General features: G+C 35.4%; 1 protein-coding gene across 2 annotated transcripts in view; it reads right to left on the bottom strand.

Moving 5' to 3' along the window:
* LOC106140763 (putative uncharacterized protein DDB_G0282133) overlaps positions 1-21,142 on the bottom strand; it is a 71,093-nt gene that overhangs the window by 13,398 nt on the left and 36,553 nt on the right. For both annotated transcript variants that reach the window (XM_013342399.2, XM_060951998.1), the window contains exons 2-4: positions 14,724-16,028; positions 13,828-13,931; positions 1,238-1,332 (exon numbers count right to left, since the gene is read on the bottom strand). In XM_013342399.2, coding sequence (XP_013197853.1) covers positions 1,238-1,332; positions 13,828-13,931; positions 14,724-16,028 — 1,504 coding nt within the window. The remainder of the gene's footprint in view (positions 1-1,237; positions 1,333-13,827; positions 13,932-14,723; positions 16,029-21,142) is intronic.

Here is a 21,142-nt window from a genome sequence, read left to right as displayed (position 1 = left end):
ATGTGACAATTATATAACATTCAAAGAATTCTATTTCTGTCATAGTAATTCTATAGCCAGTAAAATTACAACTCACCCCACTAAAGCTGACAGCGAACGAACAAAACTATTCGTGCCACACAATACGTCAGCTGAATATAAGCATAATATCGTACAGATGAAAGTATGGTCAGCGTTGCCCAAACCTGCTGGCTATGTTTAAGTATAGTATATTCCAAAATTTGGAAATAAATAAAATATGTCAGATAAATTGAAACTACCCCAAATTTTACCCTTCATAACTTTGAACTAAGGATCGTAACTTGATTATTTGTATTATAAAATAATACAAATATTTCGATTTAATACTTGTTTATTAAGACTTAGTAAATAATATGGTAATAGTATTTTTAAATAGTTTATCTTTCTTCTATCATGTTAACTCACATATTCATAGAATAAACTTCTTGAAAACTTTTCTATTATATCCCCACAGACAATCTTCTTTGATATACATATGCGATAACATTCTTTATGTCACCTTATTTGTTATATCTTCTTCTTCTTATGTTTAAGAGCTAACTCTTGTTATTCCTCCATTCACCTCTTTTTCCTGCTACATTTTAATAGTTTGTTGTGTATTTTGTATGTAATTTAATTCAGCTTTGAGCACCACTACCGCCTCTCTTTTGCTTTATAGTCCACCCTTGATTTGGAGCCCCCGCTATTATTTTAACACCCTCGCTTTCACCGGCGGATTTGGATTAGGGATCTTTCACTGCGATGTCTAGTGCACTTGCTTTGATTTCATCTTTTTGCATTTTTATTTTTTACATCTGAACGTGGCCTTTCAGTTTTTCAAGACTGTTTGCCCTGTCTTCCCCACAAGGGATATAGACGTGATTACATATATGTATGTATAATTTTTTTATCTGTTATGATTTTATGACGTTCTTCCTATAAGGAAAGTCAGGGTTAGATTGAAAATGTCAAGTAAGACAAGAGTCGCTTTGTGTATTTACCTGGTTTGGAGTCAAAAAAGATGCCGAAAAGGACTTCAAGAGATTGGGCTGTAACCGAAATACATACATACATATCCCTCGCGGGGTAGACAGAGCCGACAGTCTTGAAAAAACTAAAAGGTGACGTTCAGCTAAGCTATAGGGTTTACGGAAATTGAGATTTAAATAATGTCCAGTTGCCAGCCCATCGCCTAAATAGGTCAAAAAAGCATTAAGTTCAGTTTTAAATGGGTTACCTGTTGAAAGCATAGATATCTTCGATGTTATTGAACAGCTCTGTCAGCTCTTCATCGGAGAAGGTCGACTCTCGCCGCCAGACATGCAGATATCCCTGAAAAGATACAGGAAACTCATTATTTAGCCATACAAAACCTTTAATCATTATCATCCTGGTCGTCATGTGACAGAAGCCCGTGCCATAGCCACAATCATGCTTCCGTAGCACAACACGCGCGACGCCGTTTTTATCGCGCGAAAGACTATCGCTGTTTCGCTTTTTATTGAGACTTGAAACGGGACAGCGACAATTCAAAGTAAAATCTTGTAATTTTTTAAAGTGGTTGTTTTCTAATAATTTCTTAAGACATCTTAAGAAAAGACGGAGTGGTCCTATTCTAAAGTAGTGGGAAATGTGGGAACCACACGCATATATTTAACTCCCTTTTGTCCCTCGATAACTACTCTCTCTCATTTAAATTGCGTCCTCTACCGCTATGCTCCAGAGCCCGCTTTACGACACCTTGTTGATTCTAAGAATTTCATTACAATTGAGAACAACTTGTGTTGGTCTTGTATAGAGATTTTTTTTTATAAATTAAACTAAATTTGGTATAGAGATTTTTTGTCAAATTCTTTCAAATACAGACTACAGACATCTGTCAGTTTTATTATACATATTTACAGATTCATACTGGTCTATTCACGATCATTACAATAAGTACCTTTTACTAAAACTAGAAATTGTATTTGAGCGAATCCAGGTGGTCAACTAGTATAACATAAAATGCAACATAGCAAAATATACAGTTATCCACAAACGCTCAAGTAATGAGCAATTCTAATATGACCTGAAGTTTATGACTAAACCACGAATATTCAAACATACAGGCCACTATACAATAGTCAATTTAGCTTCTACATTGTAGGTTTTAAGGACGGAGTTGAAATTAGAAAATATTGTTAAATGCAAAGAGGTTATTACTTCTAGGCTCTAGATTGAATAGAAAGAGTAACTAGATGTAAAATATAGATAGAACAAGGTTAAAATATTTTAAGGTAGACTTTTATATCCTTGAACGTAAAATATTAATAAATAAATAAATTATTGCAAACTAGCAAAAGTAGAGATAGTTTTTGACAATCAGCTGAGGTAACTTTTTTATGGGATGTCAGAATTTCAGGTTCTAAATTCGAATTATAACATAACATATAATCACGTCTATATCCCTTGCTAGAGCTAACAGTCATCAAAAGACTGAAAGGCCACAAGGTTCAGCTATTTGGCTTGAATTGTGAGTCAAATTCGAATTAATATTAAAAAAATTAAGTTGCCAGTATGTTTAAAATTGGTCTTAAGTCCTTGTTCACAAGATAATCGAACTACATCCGCTTAACCTATAAATTGATTGACACAGAGATGCACCGTTAGTCGACTTGAGTCCAGTCGATAATCGATAAAATAGTTTCGCGAATCGAGTCTATCGAGATACCGGGAAACAAGTTTCGTAAATTTCTAGTTTTCATGTTGTATAACTCAATACAAAAATATGAAATTTCTTTTTCTGACTTCGGTAACGCTGGCTACGTTAACCTCTCTGGAGAGGAGCTCGTAGTAAACCGATGACTATGACATCCTGGATTTGATAAGTCAGATCTCTTTATACGAGGTGATTCTCTTCTGACCTCCTCAACCTGAACCATATTGCATAATGTTTGTACACATGCTTTATTTAATGACTGATCAGGAGGAAATATGTTTTATGCTACACATTTTTGTTAACCCATCTAAATCTGAATATACCTTCAAGATGTTTGATGATAAAAATATCGATTATTAATCAAACATGCATAGTCTATGCATAGTTTGAACCCGTGCGTTACACTTTTTTATTCACGTGCACTAACCACCCAACCACTGGCTCTTTACATTTATTAATATTTTGAATAAAATAAAATAAAATGCATAAAATATCGATCCGCCCACAGTAAAAGAAAGTTATATGCCACACCTACGCCTACAATATATTTTAGTTTTCTATACTTAGATAACTGAGCACGAAGATTACTGTACTTCTTTTCACCTGCTACATTCTTGTATCTCATTATCTCTGTCTCTTTCTTGTCTCTTCTCCTACCTGGAGAGGAGCCCGGGGTCCTAAGAGTATTTCTCATTTCTGCATGCAAAAGCATACATACTTATAATCACTTATCCCTTGCGGGTTTAACAGAGCCGACAGTCTTGAAAGCATTGATAGGCCACGTTCAGCTGTTTGGCTTAATGATAGAATTGAGATTCAAAAAAGATAGTTTGCTAGTCCATCGCCTTAAATGCATAAGTGTTTCATCAATTTATTATCATGTTTGAGCCATGATACATCATACATACATACATATGATCACGTCTCTATCCCTTACGGGGTAGACAGAACTAACAGTCTTGAAAAGACTGATAGGCCACGTTCAGCTGTTTGGCTTAATGATAGAATTGAGATTCAAATAGTGACGGGTTGCTAGCCCATCGCCTAAAAGAAGAATCCCAAGTTTATAAGCCTATCCCTTAGTCGCCTTTTACGACATCCATAGGAACGAGATGGAGTGGTCCTGTTCTTTTTTTTATTGGTGCCGGGAACCACACGGCACTGATCCAATAAAAAGGGTTAAGTTCTGGAGGTCAGACGGGAGTCGCTTCGTGTAAAACCCTAACTTAAACCTGAGGATGACTTAGCATTAAGAAGAAAATACTTGGCACGTTTGGTTAGAATATATTACTGTCTAGTCTAGCTAGATCTATGTCTATGGTACCAGCCGTGTTTAAGCGGTAGAAAGTCACAGATAACACACAGGATAAAGCTATTACTGGATCACGAGTTATACGCCTTATAAAGATATCCATTTGTACTGTTAGGCTCACGATTGTGAGACAATTTTAATGCAAATTATGTCCTTATCTAATTGATAGATATCTTTCGGGAAACATTAAGGATATGCCTTAGCAATTGTTAATAATAAAACGGTAAAAAAAATTGTCTGTACATTTAAAATTTTGACTGAAACGGATAGAGAATTTTATTTTTATATTTTTTGTCTGTCTGTCTGTATCTGACTGTATGATCAAGATTCAACTCAAAATTTACGCGGACGAAGTCGCGGGCAACAGCTAGTATCCAATATATTTTATTATGGTCGTAAGTGGTAAAATAAATGATTTTTAAATCGCTTTTACGGCGTTATATTATAAATGTGGTAGGACGGATTTTTATTTAAAAAAAATTAAGTAGACGTAATTTTAACGATAATAGAGGTAAGTAAAAGTAAAGTAATTCGACTTAATTTTTCGTGCATGAAGTCTTGAGTAACAAGAGCGTCAGTGGTCGAATCGGTAAGGCACATACATACATAACATATCATCACGTCTATATCCCTTACGGGGTAGACAGAGCCAACAGTCTTGAAAAGACCGAAAGGCCACGCTCAGCTGTTTGGCTTTTTGATAGAATTGAGATTCAAATAGTGACAGGTTGCTAGCCCATCGCCTAAAAGAAGAATCCCAAGTTTATAAACCAATCCCTTAGTCGCCTTTTACGGCATCCGTGGGGAAGAGATGGAGTAGTCCAATTCTTTTTCTATTGGTGCCGGGAACCACACGGTACCGGTATGATGCCCGGTTTAAATGCGCAGAAAGGCATAGGTTCGAATCTCACATTTATGTGCATTTAATATGAGTAGATACTAATATGCGATGCTCTTAGGGCGAGGAAAAAACATCGTGAGGAAACCTGCACATTCAGACAACTGGATGTGTAACCATGGATCGAACAAAAAGAAGTCTCTAGTGACAAATAGTAAGTAGTCTTTTTGTATGCGTTTAAACAAATGTAACGGATGTACCTCTTTCTAATTTATATATTAATCAATTCATATGCACAATATATATAAATATAGGAATGATAAACACTAGTAACAACACAAGTAGTAACATAGTCCTTACTTATTAATCTAAAACGTAAGCTTTTCGGCCGATAGACTGACTCAGTTAATAAATCTCAATCTACACTGCAGCAAAGGAAACGTTGAATAAAACATCAAAGCAAGTACCTGACTACAAAGTAGCTCATAGCGATGTAACAACAATAAGAAACTTAACTACAACACAATAGTTGTCGTGATATTACATTTATATGAATGACTCTGTTTGTGCTGCGTTTGAACGCGCCAGTAGCTTTTTATTTAGTAGCTAGCATTTAGTAGCGACTGGCACGAAGGAAAGTAATTTAATAATTTATTAATGTCTCTATTGGAGTTGCGTTGGAACGTGCTAGTAGTTTAAACTTAGAAGCTTAATACTGGCACGAAGTTATTTTATTTATAAATGTCTCTATTGAAGTTGCGTTCGAAAGTGCCAGTAGACTGCTCTTAAGGCTCTCTCTCGTCCATATAATAATGAATAAAAATGTTGAAATTGAATTTTGAATGTTAACTTAGTAATTTGCTACTGACACAAAGGAAACATTTATAAGTTGTGAGAACCACGAGTTTAAGAAACCGACAGATGAGAATGCAATCGAAAACTCAGTCACTTCCCGTCAATTTCGGTAAAAGTAACAAGGCCTTCGCCTCCTCTTTAGGGATTTCCTACTACTGGCTATAATATATTTAGGGCGAAATTTTATCATCCTAATGATGATCCTATCCTAATTTTCCAAATCAGTTTTATACATTCCCTCTGTTCTGTAACAATTTGTGCCTGATCCATTGAATTGACTAAGTCAAGTGAATCTTCGGCAAACCCCAGGTTCCGAAGCATAGTGATAAGGCCAGGAGAGACTTCTATCATCATAAATAAAAAACTCTATAGTCAAACAAAAAAAAAGGTTTGTTTTAATACTTGCATTTAAATTAGAATGCTGGAAACCTTAACCAATTAAGAAAAGTCACTCCACTATCCTGTAGCGATCAAGTTGACCAAACGAGGCACAAAGTAAACAATAGTCTAGTGTCTAGTCCATACATTCCCCCCCCCCCCCCTCCCCTCTCCTCTCCAGACCCCGGTTCGTCCACTGTCATTGTCAATGTTACGCACGCGTCTATATGTGACAGGAAGGAACTTAAGATACATTTTAGTTTCTCTTTATACTAGGTTCGGCCCGGGACTTCGTTTCCTTGGGAATTATGATTATAAATATATAGCCTATGTTACTCCTAAAATTCTGGCCTATTTCTTTGCGCCTATCAAGTCATACATCAAACGGAGTAGAAAAACCAATAGTCTTGAAGAAGTACAATACCTTACGGGTTAGACAAAACCTAGAGTCTTGAAACGACTGAAACGTCACGTCCGTCAGCTTGGCTTTGCTTTATAATGGAATTAAATTCAAATAGCAGGTTGCTAGCCCATCGCCTAAAGAAGAATTTTTGTGTGTACCAAATCATTCTCTTCTCGAGAAAATTGCAAAAGCGAACCAAGAGAATGGCTAATAAATTCGGGATTCTTCTTTCAGACAATGGACCAGAAACCTGTCACTTTCTGACTCTCAATTGCATCGTTTACCAATACAGCAGAACGTGGCCTTCTAGTCTTTTCTAGACAGTATGCTCTGTCAACTTTGTAAAGGATAAAGACGTGAATGTGTATGTATGTAAGTATCTAAACCTCTCTCCGCGAGTGTGACAACGAGAAAGCGTTGTTTGGCACCATCCATCAAATTGCAACGCCACTCCATCATATCGCAATGCTCCATTTTTATCAACCTACTGATACGGTAAGTACAGTCAACAGGACATCAAACTACACAAAGGACTGAGATTTCGCCTCTATTTCAGTATTTTCTCTTTTAAAAGTCACACCGATGTGCATGCGCAGAAATACAATTTATTTATGGCGCGAAAATATGAGAGCGATCGAGCCCGAGCGCGCCATTTGCCAACCCTAAAACTAGTATACGTGAGATGGATTTCAAGTTTAATGCCCTTGTAATATAGTCGTTATTTTAATGTGTTTTCATTTTGTTTAATTCGGCGATAGGTTGCGCGCGCTATTCTGCGCGGTCCAATATTGACTTATAATCGTGGTAGTACTATAGCATAGGGTATCGTAAAGGGTAACCTGATGTGCGGTTGGCCGTACTGATATACCTGCACTTATTCATCATTGTAATTCATCAAACCCACGTGCTCGTTTGAATAACGTGAATCACGCCCGCGCATTGAGCGCAGTTGATGCATTTTGTTTATAAGTCATGAGAGTTAGCGATTTTTGAAGTGAAAACTTATTTAGCAGCGTTGTGCAATTTTGATGTTGGTTAAAAATATTAAACTCGCGTTAACTTCACCTGATCGAATATTCGTAAGACTTAACTTTGACAGTTTAAAAAAAAATATTTGTCAGTTCCATTTAATATTTAAATTTTCTCTTCTGTCGGTAGGTACTATCAGAGTTTTTTTATTTACCGGGAAAGCCGAGAATTAGAAAAAGTGGGGAGAGAAATTAAAAACAAATGAAGACATCATTAGACACGGCTATGTGATTAAATAAATAAATAAATATTTACGAGACATATTACACAGATTGAGTTAGAATCGAAGTAACTCAACGATACTATATTTTATAATAAAACTTATATACATAAACATCCAAGACCCAGGTCAACCGGAGAAAGTTCGTTTCCCATCATGCCTTGGTCGGGATTCAAACCCGGGACCTCCGGTGTCACAGACAAGCGCACTACCGCTGCGCCACAGAGGCCGTCAAATTAGAATTGTTTCCATAGTATTGAATTTTTTTTTTCATTTGCCTGCTTTTCTGTATTTATTTTGAAAAACAGATGGATATTAATTCCGTCTGTACCTTCTTTATTCTCATCTTAACGTTAATTCGATAGCTTCCTGATCAACTGCGAATATAATTCATACGCAGCTTTAAAATAAAACAAAGTATTTAGGCTACCCGCTCAAGGTCATATTTTGTACCAAACATAAATATATAGAGAGTACATACGTCAAATGATCAGTCGATTCGGAAGTGATAGTCACAAGTTATAGCCCACAAGCACAATAAAATACTTACCATTACAATACGACTAAGGGATATGCTTATAAAATTTCAATATTGCTGAAGGCAAGACAATTGTATCTGTCTACCCCGCAAAGGATATAGACATGATAAAATGTATAAATGTATGTAATTCTGGACAAATTACTAACATCCAGATACATTATCACAGAAAAAGTTATAACACTTAACAAAAACACGAATAAAATTCAAGCTTTTTATTAGAAAACAAATACTTATGAAGCCATTTAACAGTTGGAAGTAAAATATGAACATACAAAGATCGTACCTTTTTATCTACGAGTAACTCAATGGGTTTGTATGTATGTTGCGTTATTTATAACGACAGAACTGGCCGCGTGGGTGAGCGGTAAAAATAGATACCGGACGTGGGTACTCCATGGTTATAGATGTCTAACATGATTATATTTTATCTGTGGTCTATGAAAAAAGAAAGTTAAGTTATGGTATTTTTCTTTCTAAACGAAATACTAAGTTATAATTTTTGTGTATACGTTTGGCGAATCATTCACGGTTCTTACGATAAGGGAAACGTAAAAAGTAAACCTAAACATTCAGGCAACTGGATGTGTAACCGTGATCCAACATGGGTCAGGTTCCCCTGGAAAGGTTGCGGAGGTCAGACGAAAGTCGATTCGTGTAAAAACCTGACTCGCCCAATCCTGGATCATATCCTAAGATCCTCTTGATGATGTAACCGGAACTTACATCACGAAGATAGAATAGAATAGAATAAAATATTAATTATAATTAATGGCTGACCGGGAGAAAATACGTTTTGTAAACCTGTAAAATATTTTATTCTATTCTTCTATTCTATCTTCGTGCAAATTATTATAAAATTACACGCAAGTCACTTAAGTCAAGTTAATTAATTCATAATAAAATGATGACATTATTATGTCAATTTTTTTTTATTAAATTAAAAGAAAATAACTTCATACTTGTCAATATTTGGTTTCAACAAAATAAAATAAATAAATTACTTACTTAAATATTTATCTAAAATTGAGGAATTGTGAAAATTTGTGAGATGCTCTTCGGCAAAAAAAAATTGTTTACATCGTTTTGATAAATCCGATGTTATTATAATTTTACGCTGTATTTTTGCTACTTTCTGTTTAACCAGAAATATGTCACTGCCGGTATCCTGATCCAACTAATGCAGCCTAGAAAACTTTTCCTTTTAAAGCCAAACATATCTGCGCACATTTACTACGAACTGATAAAAACCTAAACGCCGTACCATAAATAACTTTATAATGGTCACCCTACAACCAACCCCATATGGGGAAACACCGTTAGTTTCACAGACATGAATCTAGATAGATACCGCCTGTCTGCCCGCTGTAAGAAAATCTAGAGCGTCGAGCGTTCTTTTATTTATTTTGGTGTCAAATGAATACATTTAAAGTACTTGGGTGACCTGTGTTTTTATTAGAATCATAAAAACCACAGTTATCAAATGACATCAAAAATACCGCATAATAATAATTACCACTGTCTTAACACTATCTTACATGAGAAAATGATTTTGGGTAAAAAAATGGTAAAAGCGAACTTTCCTAGATGAGGGGCACAGCTAGATCGGAATTTCACCCCAGTGTTAAATATCTAAAATTTTTACAAAATCGTTATAGCCGTTTTCGAAAGCACAAGTTAAACATGTACAAATATAGCTCGTTTGATAGTAGGAAAATCTAGATCCTGTTTCTTTATGGCGATGGCTTTAATGTCACTCTCAGTAACAGCTGTCTAGTTAAGCTCGACCTTGAAGTCATGTCATGAGAATTGCTACAGATGTCAAATAAAACAATTCATAAAATAGGTCCAATTCTCATCATTATCCCATCCATTAACATTGAAGTGTATCTACAAAATGTATGTCGATTTGTCACCCGTGTTCCGCCGAAAACGCGAACTTAAACACTAACAAGGTCTAACTAAACCTATGTCTGTGGTATAACTGTTTGAAACCAATCCAAAATCGACCTTATTGATTAAGTAATAAATCCTTAAATCCGTTAACGTCTGTTTAGACCCTACTTCCAGGATAACTATTGGCTGAATCCCACGATCATCGCTCACGTTACTCATTATAATTTTTGCATTATTCAGCAATGTCAACGCTTACTTGGTGAATCGTGACGTGACCAAGATCAATCAAACGTCACACGGTTTAACCCCTAGTGGAAAAAGAGGAGTGTTAAAGTTTAAAACTATCGCACCGTATAAGCTATAGGTATGTAAGTAACACTGTATGTTCTATAAAAAGTCTTATCAAAAAAAATCCCTAAGTTAACTTTTCTTAAATATAAATTTTATTATTTTTTATCTAAATAAAAAAACGCTAATGATATCCCATAGATTTATCGATGACTAAAGGAACTCAGCTCGCGTAATAAGAGAAAGCCCGTTTTGCCCACTCCGATTTTCGCCAAATCTAAAACCCGACAAGGATACATTTAATAACCTAGATACGTTGATAAGTCAGTCAGTTAGTGTCCTCTTTTATATAATTATTAAGATGTAAGAATTTAGAAAATAATACTAATCGTAGTTTTATCAAATAAAAATAGAAATGACATATAATGATTACAAAAAACAAACTTAGCCAATTACTCCACCAAATTACTATTTTATTAGTAGGTATCATTGAAGTTGATTAGTTTATTACGGATTCGTTTTAATTAATTCTATTACGATATGGACTTAATTAATTAACGTTTACAAGATGAGATTTAGGTACGAAACGTAGTACCTATACCTTAAACCTAAAATAAACCTTATTTAAAAAGTCTTGTTTAATGTTTTAGTGTGAACTAGACTGTTACCTCAAGCTTGGCTCCAGTAGGGATTATCGGATTCTTAAAACACAGAGAGAGAGAGCAGACACCTTAAGATAGACTGAAGAGAAGACTTTCTGAAAAACCGCATCAACATCGGTTCCGCAAAACGCAAGATAATCGCGGGCAAACATTAGATTACATCCATGGGAAAATGATGAAGTGGTCTTTTTCTTTTTGTATATTGGTGCCAAGAACCACACGGCACCCGTCACCCGGTCTCTTCACGTGTAAAAATCAATAAAAGGCTAATAATTTTTTTTTATTGTTGGGCTAGCACCTTGTCACTATTTGAATCTCTTTCCATCAGCTGAACGTAGCCTTTCAGTCTTAATGAGACTGTTTTGTATACAGACGTGACGATAGGTATGTTTATTCATAATTTAGAACGCCATGCAAATCCTAAAGGTATATATTCGCGTCGTGTCGTGTCGCAATTCCGCGGTTCCCGAGTCGTGCGTCTATCAAGACCATCTCTGCCGAGTTGGCGTGCGACCTAACGACCTACTTTTCCGATGCACCGATATGCCATGCAAATCTTTATTATGTTTGTAACGCAATTATGACATTAACAAAGGGAAATAACTTAAGGGTTTTATAATATATAACTTGGGATTCTTCCTTTAGGCGATAGACTAGCAACCTGTAACTATTTAAATCCTAAACCTATCAAAAACCCGTACAGCTGTACGTGGTCTTTCAGTCTTTACCAGACTGTTGGCTATGTCTTCTGCTTAAGGAATAAACACGTGATCATAGTTCGTATATTAAAAACTAGCAGTGCCAGCGACTTCTTCCGCGTGGAATAGTTATCTTGGGCATCATTGAAGGATCCCTCAAGGATGAATAATTTTCCCCGTTTTTTTTTCACATTTTCCATTATTTCTTCGCTCCTAAAAGTTGCAGCGTGATATTATGTAGCCTAAAGCCTTCCTCCATAAATGGTCTATTCAACAGAGAATTTTTCAATTCGAACCAGTAGTTCTTGAGATTAGCGCGTTCAAACAAACAAACTCTTCAGCTTTATAATATTAGTATAGATTTAAAAGCCCGTGCAAATTCTAAATGTTCCTGGCTCGACCGCTTCAAAGGTGCAGATCTTCGCCAGGCTAGGTGTTATGCCTGGGGAACCGCGGGTTAGATGTTTTTGAGTCGCTCTAAACATCGAAGTTTACGAGTTAAGTCTCAGTTAGCAACCACCTACTGACCCAGTGAATACTAAATGAACCTTATCCGAGGCAACACGCAAGGGTGTTTAACGGTTTTAAGGTAAAATGGTGCCAAGGATTACAAAGCATTTTGACCACGCTTTCTTCAGAGAAACCATAGATATGTGTACAATACGAACATTGTAAACTATATGGCGATTGTACGCGTAATTTTTTTTCCGTGTTATATATAGGAAGAGAAATCTTCTAAACTTCTAAAGAATTTACTATAATAGTACTCTGAGTTACAAATCACAATAAAGAGAACCTAATACCACCTTCGTATACCATGATATCTTCTATTCCGAAGGAATAAAGTACTAACTTAAAAATATTTTGATTTAAGACCGCCTCATTGAAGTCTATTTAAAAGTACTTTGAAATAAAGGAAACTTGTGACCCAAATTTTTTGACAAATGTCAAACTGAAAATGCATTGTGCTAACTGAAACACCGAAATAACTAACGAATCTTATTACAAAGAGATCCTTTTAAATGGATTTGCGTAACTACGAGTGCGGGCAGACTCGCTACTAAAGTTTAAACACAGCGTAGCTTGTTTAATCCATTTTGATAATAGAACAAAAATGACAAAGAGTTGACTTATAAATTTTTCAATTAGAAACATAATTTTACGGGAACGAAGCCCTAAAAAGCTTATTTATAAATTTACATATTTACTAGCTGTTGCCCGCGACTTCGCTTATGGACATTGTTGTTTAACGCAAATACTACCTTAACAGTTTTTTTTCTGGATGAAAGGTATCTATGTTCTTCTCAGTGCTCATAAAGGCTTGAGGCGTGCTTTGGATAACTTTTGCCCGCAAATTCTTATGAACAATGACCCGTTTTTCCGCTCCCGTGGAAATTTCGGGAAATCTAAGAAACAACATACATACATAAAATCACGCCTCTTTCACGATCTGTTAAAAACCCGAATATTGGTAATACATTATATCCATTTAGTATAATCAACCATGTGGCTTATTTTTTAAATGATTTGACATCTAAAAGTATCTCGTCTGCTCAGCCGCTCATAGGTTTACAAATGTCGGACAAAACTCACGGTGTCCGGTGGTTCAAAGACTGAGGAAGTGAAAACTAAAACTAAGATTATTTTAAAATTGTTACAGTTAAAATTACGTAAAGCAAAATGCTTTTAAATTTTCAGAAATGAATCTAAACCGGCCCTCTTCCTTGCATTCCATAATGCATGTAAGTTATGCCCTTACGTTGTGAAAAATATAAATTTACTACCAGGAATAGAACCGCCGGTGCCGTGTGGATCCCGGCACCAATAAAAAAAAGAATAGGACCACTCCATCTCTTTCCCCGTGGATGTCGTAAAAGGCGATTAAAGGATAGGCTTATAAACTTGGGATTTTTCTTTTAGGCGACAGTCCAGCAGCAGGATATAGACGTTATATGTATGTATGTATGTATGTATGTATGACTGTATGTATGTATATATAATATATAACTTACCTCAACAACCTGGCGCAGATCTTCAACGTAAACGTTCTCAGTCTGGACTATTTCCGCGCAGACTCTTTCCAATTGGGATAAGCCGGGAGCTTCGCCTTGCTGTCCTGTAGGATAAAAAAAAAATGATTGATTTTCAAAACAGGATACAAGATATCACTTAATGACATCAACACAACTTATAATTAAACCTTCTACTTCTACTGAATACCCCGCAAGGAATATATATAGACGTGAATATTCACTTCTATATTCCTTGCGGGATAGACAGAGCAAACAGTCTTGAAAATACTGATATTACTAAACTATTTGAATCTCAATACCATCATTAAGCCAAACAGCTGAACGTGGCCTGTCAGTCTTATCTGTCAGACTGTTGGCTCTGTCTACCCCGCAAGGGTTGTGGACGTGACTATATTAATGTAGGCTTATTTCTGAAGAGATGGAAAAAAATGATATTATGTTGATGATTTGTGGAAACTACCATCCATGAATCATTCCACGTAATTGCCTTCATTAAAATACAATACGTCATGAAAACAAATCAACAACTTACTTAGTGCCGTGTGGTTCCCAGTATCAATATGAAAAGAATAGGACCACTCCATCTCTTTCCCATGGATGTCGTAAAAAGCAACTAAAGGATAAGCTTATAAACTTGGAATTCTTTATGTAGGCGATGAGCTATCAAACTGTCACCATTTGAATCTCAATTCTATCATTAAGCTAAATCTCTGATATGGCCTATCTGTCTTTTGAAGGCTCTGTCTAACCTGCAACTGTTGGCTCTGTCTACCCCGTAAGGGATATAGACGTGACATATGTATGTATGTATTTCTAACCTGCAAGGGATATGGACATGTGATCATATGTATGTATGTATGTATATAACAACTTACTTGGAATAGTTTCGGAGTTCCCTTCTTCAGATACACTCGTATTCAAGATACCAGCGTTGTTGACAAAGTTGTTGCTACCATTTGCCGAAATCATGTCAGCATCGCTATGATCGTCAAGACTTTCTATTGATGCCAAATATGCGGAATTCACTCCACCTTTATTCTGAACTCCACTACTCGATGTAGAACTTGAAGATGCTATAGAACTCATCGATAAAGGCCGAGGAACCTCCGCCGCTGGTGGATTTAGTTTCAAATCCTTCTCCGGATTCACGAATGTCTTCAAATTCCCTGTCGACCCTACCACTTCGGGGTAAGGACCAGATTTGGATAGCTGTTTAGCCGGACTTTCGGTTCTCGTAAAATCTTTTCGACATAAACTGTTTGTGCCATTAAGCGTTTTTGGAAATTTCGCTGGTGATGCCTCTGGTGTCAAACTTTTAGGCTCAGGTTTCTGTGGCGAATTTTCTTTCGATGATAATTTAATATCGAATTCTCTATCATTCGATGATATAGAAAGTTCGATAGATTGGTCTATGTAAGGTAAAGATAATGACTCAAATGCAGTTTTACTAGCTACTACTGGAACGTCATATATAATGGGGCAATTGTTCGTTGGGACATCGTAGCAAGTCTCTTCATCAACTTTGAATTTTGGTTTTAGTCCAGGTATTTTCGTAGGAGATTGTTTATCTAGTTTCACTTTGTTCTGAGATCTGATATCGCACGGTTGATCATAAATTTCTACTGAAGGCAGAATTTCTACGCCCGATTGTGATATTTTTGAAGTCGCGCCTACTAAAGGAATATTAGATTTATATCTGGTTGATGATTTGCCACCTCCTACTGTTTTCTTCTGAAACTTTAATGCTGTTGTCTCTGTCGCACTTGATATCATCCTTCTCACGTTAGGCGAAAGATTATCAAACGTTGACGTCTCAGATTTGGTTTCTCTTAAACTTCTATGTAATATTCTGTCTTTACTTTCACTGGAGTTAACAAACACTTCACTAGCACCATTTTTATCACTTTTAGTTCGATTATTATACAAAGAACTTTTGTTTACTGTTGCTATTGGGAGCTTGACACTTCCAGCTAATTTAGACGGGTTGACTAAAGGTTTCTCATCTACAATTACATCCATTTCGTTAGTCATTGTTGTTTTTAGATTATTTTCTACTGGTGGATCATTTCTTGCGTCTTTAGCTGTTTCTAAAGTAGTTTCTTCGGGCCTTAAACTTTTTCCCGGCTCTAATAACGAATCGTAAATCCCAATCAACGTCGGTGTCAAATCCGTTGTGCTACCTGTAACAAAATAAACCATTAGTAAACAAATGCTAACAGGAAAAGTACTCGACTGACCTTTAGAGCACATTGAGTTTTATCTCTTTGATAATTGGGATGGTATTCGTTTAAAATTTTATTCTTTTCAATTAGTAACTAATAACGATTTAATGATACTGCATTCTCCAAGTCAATTTGTACGTTTTTGATAGTAATAGTCTTGTTAACATTAACAATTCAATTTCACAGTTCTTTAAAATCGCGAATCGAAAATAGATATTCCAATCAATTTTATTAACTTAATTTATAAGTAATTGTACTTATTAAATTTAATGTCAATACATTAAACTAGCAAACTAGATAAACTACAATTAGTTAATAGACAAAGTTACTTGTAGTTCAGGACGTAACAAATCCCTAGTAAATAAGTCTTTAGCTTTTATAATATGGGCAGAAAGAGAAGCATTTCTTTTACAAACTAGACAATCATTCCATTAATCTGAAAACTTTAATTATTTTTCCCCTTCATAACGTATTTATGGCATATCAGTGTAAACATTTGTTTTTTTTTTACAATGACATTAATAAAGAAGCAATCCAATTAATCAACACTAAAAATAGGCTTGTCTTAATTAACACTAGAGCAACGTTATTACGCGATTAAATCAAAAAAAAACTTTTAACTTATTAACTTTTGGTAGGTTTGTTTTGCTACAAACGGAATTACAGTGACGTAACAATCCTTTGATTAGATCCTTTTAACCTTTCAAAAATTAAAAGAGGGTGTTTGGTGCTTATTTTTAAAAACATTGGCAGGATCTTTAAACCATACAGCTGAACATTGGCTTTCAGTCTTTGCGATACTGTCCTTAAGGGATAAAAACTTGATTATGTGTATGTTTTGACTACATCTTTCCACTTACCACGACCCTTGCATACTTCTCTCGTTTCACCCACATTCATAACTCTCTTCATGTAAGCTCGTTATATACATACTAATCTGTACCTATATAATTTTGTCTTCATACGTCTTGTTTCCCAAAGTAACATAAGTGAAGGTAGAAAGTTGAGCATTACATATACGGTGAACGGAAATGTCATCCATATTGTATCAGCAATCAACAGCGTATTCGATACTTTCTTTCAATCATTATTTAAATTCTTAAAAACTAAATTTTGCTCGCAACTTCGCCTGTGTGATGAATTATGGGAAACTCAGATAATTGATACTTTTAAAATTGAGGATATTTCATCAAACTTCGTTAAAAAAGGTGTAGCTAAAAGCTATAGAGCCCGGTTCGGCCCGATTCACTTCATAACCTAAAAAAATACGAGATTCATGCCTCCATTTCAAGTTTGTAAAAAAGGATTGCTATTACAATACTGCAGTGTAGTTTGTTCCGCCGCCTCTTCTACACATGCGCTTTGGAAGCCGTAGTTGTTATAATTAGATTTACCTAAATGATGTGACGTCAATAAGTGATACTCTGTATCCAATTTTGAAAATAAATCTATTCTACTCTACGGCGCGGGAATGCTCCCTGTGTGAACATTGTGATATTTTTTTTTAGTTTATAATTGAGAATCGTTTTTTTTTTTTCAATTATTAAATAATATAAGAAGTAATTATAATTAAGTTATGTTCTGTTCACTGTGTTCAATAAGTGGGTTATAATTATTACATTCATAAATAAAAATAAAAAATCTAATATATCATGTGATCAATAAGATATTTTAGTAAATATACTACCATATTTTTTCCAGGCTTAATCCCTAAGATTTAAATACTATTGTTGTTTTTAGCTTGTATGTATATTTTTTACCTCGTAGAAACGATAGATTTGGAATATACATTTCGAGTTCCTTCCGCCACATAAATCTCCAAATCTCAGGCCAACCTCTTGGCGGGGTAGACTTTTTGTAATCTGTGTTTATCACTTTCTTTTCGAACCAACTTTGATCTCATATTGGGCTGCGTTGCGGACGTTTTATGAGTCAATATCGATATAAAATATTACCTCGCGATAAGCACTAATTACCATAACATACTTGACCTTAAAGCATACTGCAAAATTAACCGTAACACCATGAAATAAAGATCATTTTTTAATGATAGTTTATCATGACCGCCCATATAACAGCTTGTTGGAAGATCATCTTTATTAGCACAAAAATTTGGTTCAAAGTTCATTGTCATGCTAACATCGACGGAAGTGCACTATTAATTGAGGTTAGGGTTCACTGGTGCATTGGAAATACATAGAAATTAGGGTCACCTTTTATTATAAAAGGTGCCGTGTGGTTCCGGCACCAATAAAAAAATGAATAGGACAACTCCATCTCGTTCCCATAGATGTCGTAAAAGGCGACTTAGGGATAACTAGGCTTGTAAGCTTGGGATTCTTCTTTTAGGCGATGGGCTAGCAACCTGTCACTATTTGAATCTCAATTCCATCATAAAGCCAAACAGCTAAACGTGGCCTATCAGTCTTTTCAAGACTGTTGGCTCTGTCTACCCCGCAAGGGATATAGATGTGATTATGTGTATGTGTGTGTATGTGTTTTATTAAAAAATAGTTAAGTCTTTTAGGGCTTCAATTAACTACATATCTCGTTGTCATAGCCATTTCGTGTAAATATATGGTTGAAAGGGGGTAATTTATAGCAACCTATAACAATAACATTCTATTGTTTTGCATGCCTCAATGAATTCTTGCCTCCTGAGACATCAAGGTTACCAATTAGAGTTAGACAATACCCCACATCTGGGGCTGAATCATGATGATTTCGTAACTCATGATTTAATTGTACCTACGTTATGGATAACGGGCGTAGATTTAAGACTGTGTTTGAGAAATGAACGAATTATGGGACTTCATCCCTTAGTCCACGCTCGTAAAACTAAAAAATGCCGTTATTTATCTTCCCCGCAGGAATAACGGTAAGTAATTCCTCACTTAGTCCACTCCTACACTTATATCATAAAGAAACATCTAATTTTTAATATTTATAAGTTAGCCAATTAATGAGTTTTCGAAAAATCCTACTTAGAATTTCATTCGCAAATATTTGTTGTTATTTTGAATGCACGAGAACAATTTTTCTAACAGTACAATCATAGCATATGAAACAACAAACACTATTAATGACTACCCATCAATTAATTGCAACAACATATCGTCGCTAGTGTTGCCACTGGATAATCCACTATCAATTGTATCGATAAATCGATAGTTTTGTCCTATAATAAAGTAGTGACAGCAATTGCAATGAGGTTAAAGCTCTATCAACAGGCTTAAACTAACTAAAAATAGTAGGTATTGAAGATCAATATCGAAATTGTTAATTATTATCGACTAAAAGAGATATTGATACTTCGGTATAAAACTGAACCATTACTAATATCTAAAAGCCTATCGAAATAATAAATGATTTCCAAGTTCATATCGATAGTCAAACTATCGATAGATCGGCAACACTAATCGTTGCTCGGTTAACTGAACCATTAGCAGAGCGGTATAATCAAGGAGTTTAACAGGTTGAAAAACTTAATCACGGAGAAATCTAAAAGTATAGTGACATTAAAGAAACGGCGATCTTCCTATACTTTCGCGGTGTTTCGCCTGGCTAGTATGTTCTAGAAAAAATGTGAAATCTGGAGGCCTTAATGTTTTTTTTTTTCTCTTTATTTGTTTACATACAGTTTTACATTATATAAGTCACTAGCTGTACCCGAGACTTCGTCCACGCAGAATAGTTATTTGGGCATCATTGAAGCCCTTTAGTATGAATAATTTTCCCCGTTTTTTTTACATTTTCCATTATTTCTTTGCTCCTTATAGTTACAGTGTGATGTTATATAGCCTAAAGCCTTCCTCGATAAATGGTCTTTTCGACGCAAAAATAATTTTTCAATTCGGAATAGTTCCTGAGATTTACACGTTCAAACAAACAAACTCTTAAACTTTATAATATTAGTATTGATTAAACCACCATAACAAATAACACATATTGACTTAGCCTCGAAGTAAGTTCGAGACTTGTGTTACAAGATACTAACTCAACGATACTATATTTTATAATAAATACTTGTATAGACAAACATCCAATACCCAGGCCAATTAGAGAAAGTTCGTTTTTCATCATGCCCAGGCCGGGATTTAAACCCGGGACCTACAAGTGACACAGACAAGCGCATTACCGCTGCGCCACAGAGGCCGTCAAAGCAGATCAATATGATCTAAGTTCTGTCTTATTATACAACCACAAGCTCTGTCTATCCTGTACGGGATGAAGACGTGATGTGTTAGTGTTTATTACAATGCAACTCGCGATCCACACATTCTTTCCCACAATAACGTAACACTTAGAATCATTATTGTTTTAACATTGTATTAAAACAAAACATTAAATTTTTATTCTCAATCCACACTTGCAGTTGAGTCATAAGAGGTCATAATGGCTTACCTTTTTTGAAATTAATGCTTTGTTTGTGTACTTAAGGTGTAATACGTGTTTAGAATTACTAAGTAAGAAACTTGATGATAGTGGAAGCTATTATGTTTTTTGTCCAAAGAGTTGTGTGTTTGTACATACATACGGTCACGTCAATACCTATCCCTTGTCGGGTAGACAGAGCCAACAGTCTTGAAAAGACTGATAGGCCACGTTCAGCTGTTTGGCTTAGTGATAGAATTGAGATTCAAATAGTGACAGGTTGCTAGACCATCACCTAAAAAAGGAATCCCGAGTTTGTAAGCCTATTCCTTAGTCGCCTTTTACGACATCCATGGAAAAGAGATGGATTGGTCTTATTCTTTTTCGAATTGGTGCCGGGAACCACACGGCACTACACGGCAACACGGCACTGTGTTTGTTCTGCAGCATTTTTCTGTTACAAAATAAAATGGTTTTATTAACAATTTAGCTTCGGGTTTGCTCCCGTGATATTTCCTAAAAAGAAAAAGAACGCTTCTTGGAAATTATTTTCGCCATCTTAATTTTTTTATCTTCAATTATTTTTTACTGGCTGTTGGCAGCGGCTTCATTTAATTGTAGATTAGACAAAGCCTTAGGATAACCGATTTCATATAGAATAATAGTTCAAACACACAGACAAACAGACGAACAGAAAT

This window comes from Amyelois transitella, chromosome 27 (assembly GCF_032362555.1).
Source record: "Amyelois transitella isolate CPQ chromosome 27, ilAmyTran1.1, whole genome shotgun sequence".
Classification (NCBI taxonomy): domain Eukaryota; kingdom Metazoa; phylum Arthropoda; class Insecta; order Lepidoptera; family Pyralidae; genus Amyelois; species Amyelois transitella.
The sequence above is the reverse complement of the archived record's forward strand: the minus strand, read 5'-3'. Positions and strand labels throughout refer to the sequence as shown.